We start from the raw sequence: 13,672 nt of genomic DNA on the forward strand, positions 1-13,672 counted from the left end.
ACTTTGTGCTGGCAGTTGGTAGTGTGAGCCTAGCATTAGACACCAATCAGCCGAAGACTAAGATATGCTAAGGTCTGGTTAAGCTTACTGTGTCCTTCCCGACACCTATGGCTATGCGACATCCAATATGTTCCACATTTAGTAGTGGGTCTAGTCGATAGTCTCTCAACAGTTCTGTGGGGATGACCATCGTGGGATGTGATTCAGAAACATGGTGGAGGGAGTCACTGATGTTTCTCAAGAGTTACGTAACATTCTCGGAGATGTCTTCTTGTTAGCCATCGGTGGTGTCGTGGTTAAGCCATCGGACATGAGGCTGGTAGGTACAGGGTTCTCAGCCCGGTACGGCTCCCACCCAGAGCGAGTTTCAACGACTCATTGGGTAGGTCACTACACCCTCTTCTCTCTCACTAACCACTAACAACTAACCCTCTGTCCCGGACAGACAGCCCAGATAGCTGAGGTGTGTGCCCAGGACAGCGTGCTTGAACCTTAATTGAATAAAAGCACGAAAATAACTTAAAATGAAATGTTATCCATAAACAAAAATGCAGCGAGTCATGACAAGTGGCGTAAGCGGGGGAGGTGGTGGTGGTGGTGGTGGGGGGGGGGGGGGGGGGAGACGGTCGCACGTAGGCCCATGCCCTCCAATCAAATCGTTTTTTAATGTATTAAATTTGTTTTATAAAATCACACATACATACATACATACATACATACAATATATTGATTTTCATATATCAATAGATACATACATACAGTGCATAGTGTGGGTTAGTCCCCCAATAGTGGCCCCCCCCCCCCCCCGTATAAAGTCCTGGCTACGCTAGTGGTTATAACCATTTTGTTCCTTGACATCTAGTATTTATTACCAAAGAAAATCAATGTGTTCTAGTGGTGTCGTTAAACAAACAAACTTCCTTTTTTATTACCAAAGAAACCAAATCAAACCAAACAAAAAATTCAATGTTAAAAATTGTTCTGCTCACAATGAAAGAAAAATGTGTGTGTATGTGTGTATATGTATGTGTCCGTGTCTGCGTGTGTCCGTGCCTGCGTGTGTCCGTGTCTGCGTGGGTGTGTGTGTGTATGTATGTATGTGTGTATCCGTTTGTATGTATGTGTGTATCCGTGTCTGCGTGTGTGTGTGTGTGTGTGTGTCTGCGTGTGTCCGTGCCTGCGTGTGTCCGTGTCTGCGTAGGTGTGTGTGTGTGTATGTATGTATGTGTGTATCCGTTTGTATGTATGTGTGTATCCGTGTCTGCGTGTGTATGTGATTGTGTGTACGTGTGTGTCTGTGTGTGTGTGTGTGTGTGTGTGTGTGCGCGTGTGCACAATATCTGATGATAGCCGTCGAGGAATCAATGTTAAAACAAGTCCAATAATCGATATGAAAACAACAATGAATAAAATGTTGTTGTCGCCCTTATCCATTGACGCTCGTCTACACTCGGTCATTCTGTGACGCACCACAATAATACTGCTTTCTGCTCCACAAGTTCGAACTTTAAAACAAGTTCGCATATGTAATGAACAATGACACTTTATATAATGCTGAATAATTTCAATTTAGGGAGAAATTTATTTAGCGTTTTGCTTATTTTCTTCAGTTTAATTAATGGAGAGACTGTTAATAAACTATTCCGTCTCGTGCCTTTGTTTGCTGACTTAAAACCGACAGATCCTCCACTGTTGTCGTGTGACGTCGTGGACGTGGTACAGTGTGCGAGACAGTGTCGCAATTTTCCCGCGTGTTTCGGCTTAATCTACGACGACAACGCCAGTCTGTGTTCATTGTACGACGTCAGCTTCAACACGCTGTCGTTTAAACAGCAACATGGGGTACAAGCTTACGGTAAGTTTGTGATTCATTAATATAATTAATTAATATTACAGTTTATCTGAATTATACTTTTTTTTCTAATTAATATTACAGTTAATCTGAATTAGACATTTTACTTTTTTCTTTTTGACAAGTCCTTATGAGATTGTCAGTGGCGGATCTAAGAGGGGCCCCACCCCCCTAATATTGCCCCCCCCCCCACACACACACATACAAAAAAGTATTTTCTGGATCCGCCACTGATTGTCTTCCATATTCTGTCCGAATTTAAAGGTATTTGTTAATAATTCTGAGTCATTCTGTTAAATAAATGGACCGATTTTTCATTGAGTTTAATTTGTAAACTGATTTTCCGGCGCGTTTACACGTATCATTCTTTATTTTTAAACCATAGGTGGCATTTATGATGCCAGGGGCTGACATTCATAAATCTCAGCTGAAGATTCACAAATAACTGTGGTCATGCCATGCTTACTGTTAGCTGAACGCGCCGGAACTAGAGAGCAGTTAGGGAACGTAACTCTGCCTAATTTTTCTCGCTAGTTTCTAATGGAGGCTATATTGACGGGGGCAGGATGTTACTCTGCCAGTAGATATCAGGCCACAGACCACAATTAATTTCGCTATATGTTTCTATATAGCCTTAGTGGCTATAACATTTTTAGTAATATCAGCAGGCCCGTGGATTTTTGTATGTACCTTTGCCTGCCTGGGGGACACATACCCTGAAAAGGACAACCCCTGTTGTCCAGCTCTTTATACCAGCATATTGGTTTAAACAAACACACCCTCTAAACCTGGCCGGAGTACACCCATTTTACACAAAAAGCACTACTTTTGCATGGGCCGGAATTACCACAAACAAGACTTCAATGTCAACAAGTTACACATGTTTACAAACTATATGCTCTCCCCTGTCACTTCAGTCAAATAGTTGCCACTTCATAGCTGTCTGCTATGAAATAATCACAGTCAAACAGCAGACTACTTGCGCGGGCAAATTTTCGGATTTTCGACAACCAAATGGGAAGATAACTGTGATCTGAGGCCAGCTCTTGTTTGCGGCGCTTTGGATACAGGACCGACCCCACTGAGTCTTCCCATTCTCTTTATCGCGTCCCAACCAGCGCCTCACAACTGGTATAGCAAAGGCCGCGGTACGTGCTGTCGGGTCTGTGGGAAATTTCACATAAAAGATCCCTTGCTGCTAATAGACAAATGTAGCGGGTTTCCTCTAAGATAAAAGCCGATGATAAATAAATTAATGTGTTCTAGATAGTGGTTTCGTTAAACGAAACAAACTTTTAACTTTTATCTGCATATTACTCAAGCGATGTATTCAGTTTACAGACTGACAAACAATTGCAGTGATTTTACAAACGGACTGATTTCAAACATTGACTAACGTAAGTTTTTTTCCAAAACCATATAATACGTAAAACACCTGTATTTGTTTCATAAACATAATTTAATTCAAAATAGCTATATACTTATTTAAAAAATGACAAGACAATCAAATATGTCAGAAAGATTTTCACAAGTCAGTATTTTAAAAAATATCAAATGATATGGTTTACTAAATTTACTTGTAATTTCAGAAATTAATTTTGACATTATTTACGGAAGGTGCTTATGCTATTACAATTAAACAGTTCTTTGAATTTCTGTTTTCGACTGGTGTGCTATTCCAGCGTCCTGTTTCGTTGATAGTGAGTGTAGTGACAGTAGCTTGTGGTGCTATTCCAGCGTCCTGTTTCGTTGATAGTGAGTCTTAGTGACAGTAGCTCGAGTCATTAGGAATGTCTGTTCACGGTCAACTATTCTGGACATTCAATGGCATCAGGTCTCGTCGTTTAAGGTGAGTTGTCACTCTCACTCGCCATCGCTCACCTGAGACTAGTTCAAGGAGGGTAATTTGTAGCTCGCTTTAGCATAGGAATTTATATGGTATCAATATGGCAATTTCTTAAATGGCTCCTCATAATCTAAGTGAGAGGAGCAATTAACGACTCCCCTCTATTATTTTCATGATGAGGGCCGTGGCATTTGCTCACGACTCATCTATTAACGTAGCCAACCAGATTGTCGTTATAAATAAAGTTAAAGTTTGTTTTTATTTAATAACACCACTAGAGCACATTGATTTATTCTTCATCGGTTATTGGATGTCAAACATTTGGTAATTCTGACAAATATATAGTCTTAGAGAGGAAATGTGCAACATTTTTCCATTAGTAGAAATGGATGCTTTATATGAAGCCATCCCACATGCAGGATAACACAGACCACGGACTTTGATATACCAGTCGTGGTGCTCTGGCTGGAACGAGACATAGCCCAATGGGCCCACCGACGAGGGTCGATTCTACACCGACAACGCATCAAGCGAGCGGTATACCACTGGGCTATGTCCCGCCCCAACTCGTTATAAATAGAACCTAAAGTACAGGTGCACTCACACCCTCCGCCTGTTACCGACCCCGCCAGCACAGGCGGTCCCCTCTCCCACCCACCCCAACCCTTTCCTGTCCTGGACAGAGGAGCCGGCACCTGTGCCCATGACAGGCGTGCGCTAAAACAGCTTGCTCTGAATGTGCACGTTAAACCCTATGACCAGTTTCAAAATTAATATTACTTTATTTCAGCACTTTTATCAGGCGTTACGTCCGACTGCTATGACGTCATGATGAATGGAGGAGCGACCAATGGCGTTTACGCGATTTTACCACGTGACAATGGTCCTCCAATCAATGTTTCTTGTGAAAACGACTCCATCAATGGAGGCTGGTTGGTAAGTACTTTGTGAACATAAACGACTTGTATCTTCAGCCGTGATCAGTATTCTGCTGTTATAAGATTTTCCCATCTTTTTGACCCACATCCAATTCCGCGCACGATGTCCATTGTCCGTCAAATTCAATTGTACTTAAATCATTTGGTCTAAAAAGGCCTGTTCGCCCCCCCCCCCCCCCCCCCCGCCCCCTCCTCTCTCTATATATACACAACACTACATTCTATTCTTAACAAGTGTCTTAACAGAAGAGATAAACTATATTATGTTTTTATTGTAACACTAAAATGTTTCATCGAATACACAGCAATTATTTCTGGTTTAAACGGTCAGATCTTTGGAAGCTATGTATGCTAATGTACAGCTTCATGCTAAATATAAACAAAAGAACAAGTCGACGACTACTCCACGATTCAGTAGTGACAAAGGGCCTTTGTTGCAAGTGATTGTAGCGTAAACGTGCAGGGAGTAATTTAGTGGATGTTCGGGCCGCTTAGCGCATACGGAAATCAAGGGCAGATAAGTATGTTTCCAGTAGAGGCTATACTGTTTTCCAGGAATTCAGTCGTTTGTCGGAGTGAAACAGGACGCATCATTATCTCCAGTACTGTTTTCACTATTAATCAATGATTTTGCGAATTCTATGAATATTAATGATGCTAAGCCTGTATGTTTTGATAATCTGAAACTATTTACTTTATTATATGCTTGTGAGACACTTGTTATGTCCAAATCCGCCGCAGGTTTACAAAATATCCGTAAACAGTTTAAATATATATTGCAAATAAATGGGATGTTAATGTGAACTCAGATAAGACAAAAGTAATATAAATACTTTTAGTAAAAGTCGTCAACCAAAACAGCTACGAGTATTTTTAGTTTGTTTTGTTTAACGACACAACTAAATCACACTGATTTAATAATCATCGGCTATTGGATGTCAGAAAATGGGTAATATTTGCCTAATAGTCAAAGAGAGGAAACCCGCTACATTTTTCTATTAGTAGCAAGATATCTTTTATATGCACCATCCCACATACCACGGTCTTTGATATACCAGTCGTGGTGCACTGGCTGGAACCAGGCTACGAGTATTTCTTTTATATATACAACGGAGTAAACCTCAACATTGTCAATACGTTTTGTTAACAGTGACAAATGTAATGTGATGCAAAAGAATATACTCGAGCGTTGTTTTAGATCTCTGTATTGTTTAACACTTTAGAAAATATTAATATTGATTTCTCTCACAGGCAGGCTATTTCTCGTTCCAACCAGTGCCATTTTAACGGGTTGAAACTAGTGTCTGCCAATTCAAGTGTAGGGGTGGGACGTAGCCCAGGGGTAGAAGCGGTCGATTGATGCGTGGTCGGTTTGGGATCGATCCCCGTCGGTGGTCCCATTGGGCTATTTCTCGTTACAACCAGTGCTGCACCACGACTGGTATATCAAAAGCCTTAGGTATGTGTTACTATGTCTGTGGGATGGTGCATATAAAAGATCGCTTGCTACTAAGGTAAAAATGTAGTGGCTTTCCTCTCTAATTAAGGCTATATGTTTCAATTAACAAATGTTTGACATCCAATAATGTGCTCTAGTGGTGTCGTTAAACAAAACAAACTTCTTTCTCACAGGCAAGGCAAAGCACGAGAGGGGCAGAGATGAATTGTACTTGTAGAATGCAGGAAATTGCATTTCAGGACTTGTAATTGTCAAACATTTAGGGGGAGCATACTTCCGAATCCCGTAGAAACTTTACTTTGCGCCCTCGATCTAAATCAGCCCACCCGACCCCCAATGTCAACTTGCTTCAGCCATGCCTGTCTCATAAAAACTTATTATTTGATTGTTATGTTGGAGTTGTACTACTGTATGCATCTGAAGTGTGGGGATTTCACCACGTTTCTGATACTGAACGTGTTCATTTGGAATATTATAAATACATTTTATCAGTTAAAAAGTCAACCTGTAATGCTGCTGTATATGGTGAACTAGGTCACCCACCTATGTATGTGAAAAGGCCAGACAGAATAATTGCAAGTCAAAACTCTTATCATGTACCTATTGTTTGCTTTTTAAAGGCAAGAAACAATGGTTTAGTCGAGTGCGAACAATGGTTTAACGGGGCTGCTTGCGAATCATGTTTACGGGGCTTGCAAGATGCGGGTGCGAACAATGGTTTAACGGGGCTTGCAAGATGCGAGTGCGAACAATGGTTTAACGGGGCTTGCAAGATGCGGGTGCGAACAATGGTTTAACGGGGCTTGCAAGATGCGGGTGCGAACAATGGTTTAACGGGGCTTGCAAGATGCGGGTGCGAACAATGGTTTAACGGGGCTTGCAAGATGCGGGTGCGAACAATGGTTTAACGGGGCTTGGAATGTTAGCCCAGTGATAAAGCGTTCGCTTGATGTGTGATCGGTTTGGGATCGATCCCCGTCAGTGGGCGCATTTGGGTTATTTGTCGTTCCAGCCAGTGCACCACAACTATATATCAAAAGCCGTGGTATGTGCTATCCGGTCTGTGGGGTGGTGCATACTAATAAAATATCCCATGTTAAAGGAGTTTGATCTCTAAGCTATATGTCAAAATGTTTGACACCCAGTGGCCGACAAATAATATATCAATGTGCTCTAGTGGTGTCGTTAAACAGAACAAACTTTAACTTAAAGGGACTGTCGTGAGTTTTTCCCTTTATAGGTTTCATCTTTAAGCCATATGTCAAAATTACTAAATGTTTGACATCCAATGGCCGATGATTAATACATTAATGTGCTCCAGTGGCATCGTTAAACAAAACAAACTATAACTAAGTGGTCTCATTCTTCATTCTCTCGCTAGGTTATCCAGCGACGGACTGACGGGTCGGAGAATTTCTACAGAACTTGGAATGACTACAGGGACGGGTTTGGAGATTTCAATAACGAGTTCTGGCTAGGTAAGACTGGGTTTTGTTGGGTAGGTGGGTCTGGGATCGATCCCCGTCAGTGGGTCCATTAGGCTATTTCTCGTTCCAGCCATTGCTCCACAACAGGTATATCAAAGGCCGTGGTATGTGCTATCCTGTCTATGGGATGGTGCATATAAAAGATCCCTTACTGCTCATCGAAAAGAGTAGCCCATGAAGTGGCGACAGCGGGTTTTCTCTCTCAATATATGTCTGGTCCTTAACCATATGTCTGACGCCATATAATCGTAAATAAAATGTGTTGAGTGCGTCGCTACATAAAACATTTCCTTCCTTTTTGGGTAGGACTTAGCAAGGATATAAACTAAAAGAAAGAAAAAAGAAATGCTTTATTTAACGACGCACTCAACACATTTTATTTACGGTTATATGGCGTCAGACATATAGTTAAGGACCACACAGATATTGAGAGAGGAAACCCGCTGTCGCCACTTCATGGGCTACTCTTTTCGATTAGCAGCTAGGGATCTTTTATATGCACCATCCCAAAAACAGGGCAGTACATACCACGGCCTTTGATATACCAGTCGTGGTGCACTGGCAGGAACGAGAAATAGCCCAATGGGCCCACCGACGGGGATCGATCCCAGACCGACCGCATATCGAGCGAGCACTGTACCACTGGGCTACCTCCCGTCCCGGATATAAACTAATCCTAGGCTTCAACTAGACATTTGTATTTTCAACAGTGATAAAATACAATAAATAAGTAAAGGGTTCAGCTGGTATTTGTGTAAAGGTGTATAGTTGCTGTTAATCCCGTATGTAGTGAAATGTTGTGTTTGAAATTGTAAGATGGATTAACACCACCTTACAAAGCCATTAAAAATCCAATACATTACACAGTCTAGTTGGAGGTCGATGTCCAACAATAGTTGTTTTCTGCGCTTCAGATAAATAACGTTTCCTTTTCTCGTTGCTGCTAAACCACGCGTGCAATTAATTCGTTCATTATCCTGGGAATCAAGAGTGGGTTTGGTTGGGGTAAAGAAATCTAAGCGCTCGTCTTAGGTTATTTAGGGGCCGTCCATAATTAGGGACCGTCGACATTTTTCATTTTCAAAAGAAGTGTACGTTGGCCCGTAACCCCCTCCCCCCGCGTACGGTTTGTACGCTCGTGAAAATGTTGAAAATTATGGACGGCCCCTTAGCCATATTTCCTGATGCTGTCATGTTTTTGTGGATAAAAAGAAGTATGTTTTCTTTAACGACACCACTAGAGCACATTGACTAATTAATCATCGGTTATTGGATGTCAAACATTTGGTAATTCTGACACGTAGTTGTCAGAGGAAACCCGCTACACTTTCCCTAATTGGACTGGACTGATTGTTTAACGTGCACATTCAGAGCAAGCTGTTGTAGCGCACGCCTGTTCTGGGCACAGGTACCGGCTTCATCCGGTTTCTCTGTCGAGGACATTTTTCCTAATGCAGCAAGGGACACGAAAGCACATACCACGGCCTTTGACCAGTTGTAGTGCACTGGTTGGGAAGAGAAAAACCCAAATCAACTGAATGGATCCACCGAGGTGGTTCGATCCTGCGACGCAAGCAGTCAACCGACTGAGGTACATCGTGCATAAGAAAGATGAGTTAACTGTAATGTAGAAAATGGAAGTGTTTATTTCTAAAGACATTGCGTGAGAAATCCAATGAACCAGTGTACTCCAGCAGCGGAATACAGAGTTGGATGAAAGATAAATTTGGTATGCGATTTTGAAAGAAAAGAAGAAAAATAATTGTACTGTACTGATATTCATTTTAACAAGAAATTATAACATTCTTGAAAAATAAATTAGTGATAAAAGATGCTCCTGCTCATTTACATGAAATACCCACCCCTCCGAAACCTGAACTGGTGATTTTATAAATAATCTCCGGGTTGAGAGAAATGTATACATACATACATACATACATACATCCACCCACCCACCCATCCATCCATCCCTACCTACCTACCTACCTACCTACCTACCTACCTATCTATCTATCTATCTATCTATATAATATAATATGTAATACACAGTATGTGTGTGTGAGTGTGTCTGTGTGTGGGTGTATGTGTATGTATATGTATATAATTACAAACTTTCCGAATTTATACGATTTACTGTATTCTGATTGGCTGACGTCACTAAAAAACCAAGCGTTATCCTTCCATAAACCTCATAAAAATATGTCATCACGGAAGACCAAGATCGATTGGAACTATTTTTAGCTGGATGGGCGAGAAGCCCAATGACCCGGTTCGGTGATCGTTTTAAAAATAGAACAAGGAAGTGACCTGTTTTCTCGATTAAAAAACATAAGAGAAACTGAATGAGATATTCATGTTATAAAAACAAAAAAAATTACAATATATTTTTTATCTGTTTTTATTCTATTAAAAAAAAAGCCAAAACATCCAATAGTATGTATACATGTATTCCTACGCTTATTTACAGAACATGGCTGACGGTAAGAACGAAAGAAAATATTTTTGAGTGTTTTAAGGTACACTTCTTGTACTGTTTGTAATTATAAGAATTGTTTGTCATTTTTTTAGGAATTTATCGATGTATAAAAGTCACTTTTATACATCGATAAATTCCTAAAAAATGAGAAACAATTCTTATATGTATATGTATATGCATGTATCTATGTATGTGCGTGTGTGTGTGTGTGTGTGTGTGTGTGTATGTGTTTGTGTGAGTGTGTGTGCGCGCGCAGGCGTGTGTGTATGGACACACACAAGAGTGTGTTGGGAACAATTTATGCAACTTATAGAGTTTCAATCATTTTGCAGGAAATACAAACATCTATCGTATAACCAACCAGGGTCACTATGATCTGAGAATTGACTTGGAAGACTTTGACGGAAGCACTAGGTACGCTATGTTCAATAACTTCTACCTGGCGTCAGAGCAAGACCTCTTCCGGTTGGAAATAGGAACGTACACAGGAACCGCTGGTATGCTCAGGAAGAACAATATGTCAACACAATGTCACATGATATATTGGGCGGGGGGGGGGGGGGGGGGGGGGCAACCCACACTATGTATGTATGCATGTATGTATTATTTGATAAAATTTAATAGTTAAAATTAAAAAAAAAAGTTTGAAGTAGGGGGAAAGTAAAGTTTGTTTTATTTAACGACACCACTAGAGCACATTGATCTTCGGCTATTGGACGTCAAACATATAGTTATTCTGACACTGTTTTTTTTAGAGGAAACCCGCTGACGCCACATAGGCTACTCTTTTACGACAGGCAGTAAGGGATCTTTTATTTGCGCTTCTCACAGGCAGGATAGCACAAACCATGGCCTTTGTTGAACCAGTTATGGATCTCTGGTCGGTGCAAGTGGTTTACACCTACCCACTGAGCCTTGCGGAGCACTCACTCAGGGTTTGGAGTCGGTATCTGGATTAAAAATCCCATGCCTCGACTGGGATCCGAACCCAGTACCTACCAGCCTGTAGACGAAGTAGAGGGAATACATCAGCCTTTAATATCCAATAAATCACTTGTCATATCACGTGATACACCGGACTTTAATATCTAATACACCACTTGTCATATCACGTGATACACCGGACTTTAATATCTAATACACCACTTGTCATATCACACGATACACTGGACTTTAATATCTAATACACCACCTGCCATATCACACGATACACCGGACTGTAATATCTAATACACCACCTGCCATATCACACGATACACCGGACTGTAATATCTAATACACCACCTGTCATATCACACGATACACCGGACTGTAATATCTAATACACCACCTGTCATATCACACGATACACCGGACTGTAATATCTAATACACCACTTGCCATATCACACGATACACCGGACTGTAATATCTCATACACCACCTGTCATATCACAAGATACACCGGACTTTAATACCTCATACACCACCTGCTGTCATATCACACGATACACCAGACTGTAATATCTCATACACCACCTGTCATATCACACGATACACCGGACTGTAATATCTAATACACCACCTGTCATATCACACGATACACCGGACTGTAATATCTAATACACCACCTGTCATATCACACGATACACCGGACTGTAATATCTAATACACCACCTGTCATATCACATGATACACCGGACTGTAATATATCATACACCACCTGTCATATCACACGATACACCGGACTGTAATATCTCATACACCACCTGTCATATCACACGATACACCGGACTGTAATATCTCATACACCACCTGTCATATCACACGATACACCGGACTGTAATATCTCATACACCACCTGTCATATCACACGATACACCGGACTGTAATATCTCATACACCACCTGTCATATCACACGATACACCGGACTGTAATATCTCATACACCACCTGTCATATCACACGATACACCGGACTGTAATATCTCATATACACCGGACTGTAATATCATACACCACCTATCACAAAATACACCGGACTGTAATATCTAATACACCACCTGTCATATCACACGATACACCGGACTGTAATATCTAATACACCACCTGTCATATCACAAAATACACCGGACTGTAATATCTCATACACCACCTGTCATATCACACGATACACCGGACTGTAATATCTAATACACCACCTGTCATATCACAAAATACACCGGACTATAATATCTAATACACCACCTGTCATATCACACGATACACCGGACTGTAATATCTCATACACCACCTGTCATATCACACGATACACCGGACTGTAATATCTAATACACCACCTGTCATATCACAAAATACACCGGACTGTAATATCTAATACACCACCTGTCATATCACAAAATACACCGGACTGTAATATCTAATACACAACCTGTCATATCACAAAATACACCGGACTGTAATATCTCATACACCACCTGTCATATCACACGATACACCGGACTGTAATATCTAATACACCACCTGTCATATCACAAAATACACCGGACTGTAATATCTCATACACCACTTGCCATATTACACGATACACCTGGTTTAAATGTTTAATAAATCTCGAGTTTTATCAATCCAATAAGCTCTGATAATGCAGGCCTCTCAAATAAAATTGTCTAACTAGACGGAGGAACCGGCGAAAGTCGACACCTGCGCCCATGATAGACGTGTGCTACAACAGCTTGTTCTGAATGTGCACGTTAAAACCTATGACCTGACCTGACAGTGAAAGCGAAAAAGCAAAAAAACAAAAATAAAAACAAACAAAAAAACACACCAACACACACACACAGAATGACAGAGGATACATTTTCGTGTATACTGAAACAAAATACAAACTTCGTGATATATAAATTATAGGTGATAGGTTTCTATTTTTTGAATACACTAATGAATATATGACCCTCCTTACCAATCAGAATGTACCGGTCTGTCGCACGTTCATATCGTTTTAATCAAGTGTTTTTACACTTGGTCACGTTACTACATTTGTTTTTTAAATTGCATACAAAAATAGTAAACACAAATTGTTATTTCCAAAACACTTTTACTTTTCTTCTTACGTCAAACCAAACTGAAATTATATTAAAAGAAAAAATCACACACACACACACACACACACCCAAAAAAAAAACCCAATATTTTTTTAGGAGGATGGGATGGACTATAATAGGCTCTGCAATTTTAAGTTTAAAAGGTCTCCGCTTGGTGCGATTTCTAGATTTACAAATTTTGACAAATTTGTTCTACTTTTTTTCCAGGCGATGGTCTGAGATACCACAGCGGCTACAATTTCTCAACGTCCGACCGCGATTCCGACACAGCACCGGCCAGCAACTGCGCGCAGGTCTGTAAAGGAGCATGGTGGTACGGGAGCTGCCATCTTTCCAACCTGAACGGCCTCTACCTGAAGGGAGACCACTCTCCGTACGCATACGGCATGAGCTGGACGCCGTGGAAGGGTCCGCATTACTCGCTGAAGAAATCGGTCATGAAGATCCGTCCCAGCCCCAGGGTCGTTTGATGACGTCACTGACACGGTTGTTTGTTTTTGTTTAACGGCGCCACTAGATCACATTGATTT

The 13,672-nt window shown here is 41.0% G+C and overlaps 1 protein-coding gene across 2 annotated transcripts in view; it reads left to right on the forward strand.

The window, feature by feature from the left end:
• The first annotated feature begins 1,471 nt into the window (after window positions 1-1,471).
• LOC121386761 (techylectin-5A-like) overlaps window positions 1,472-13,672 on the forward strand; it is a 14,236-nt gene continuing 2,035 nt past the window's right edge. The window contains exons 1-5 of one of the 2 annotated variants that reach the window (XM_041517770.1): window positions 1,472-1,855; window positions 4,489-4,634; window positions 7,477-7,573; window positions 10,391-10,555; window positions 13,350-13,664. In XM_041517770.1, coding sequence (XP_041373704.1) covers window positions 1,537-1,855; window positions 4,489-4,634; window positions 7,477-7,573; window positions 10,391-10,555; window positions 13,350-13,612 — 990 coding nt within the window. In that variant the 5' untranslated portion in view covers window positions 1,472-1,536 and the 3' untranslated portion in view covers window positions 13,613-13,664. The remainder of the gene's footprint in view (window positions 1,856-4,488; window positions 4,635-7,476; window positions 7,574-10,390; window positions 10,556-13,349; window positions 13,665-13,672) is intronic. The other variant, XM_041517771.1, reaches the window with a different exon arrangement.

The sequence above is a fragment of the Gigantopelta aegis genome, chromosome 12 (assembly GCF_016097555.1).
Source record: "Gigantopelta aegis isolate Gae_Host chromosome 12, Gae_host_genome, whole genome shotgun sequence".
Lineage (NCBI taxonomy): Eukaryota > Metazoa > Mollusca > Gastropoda > Neomphalida > Peltospiridae > Gigantopelta > Gigantopelta aegis.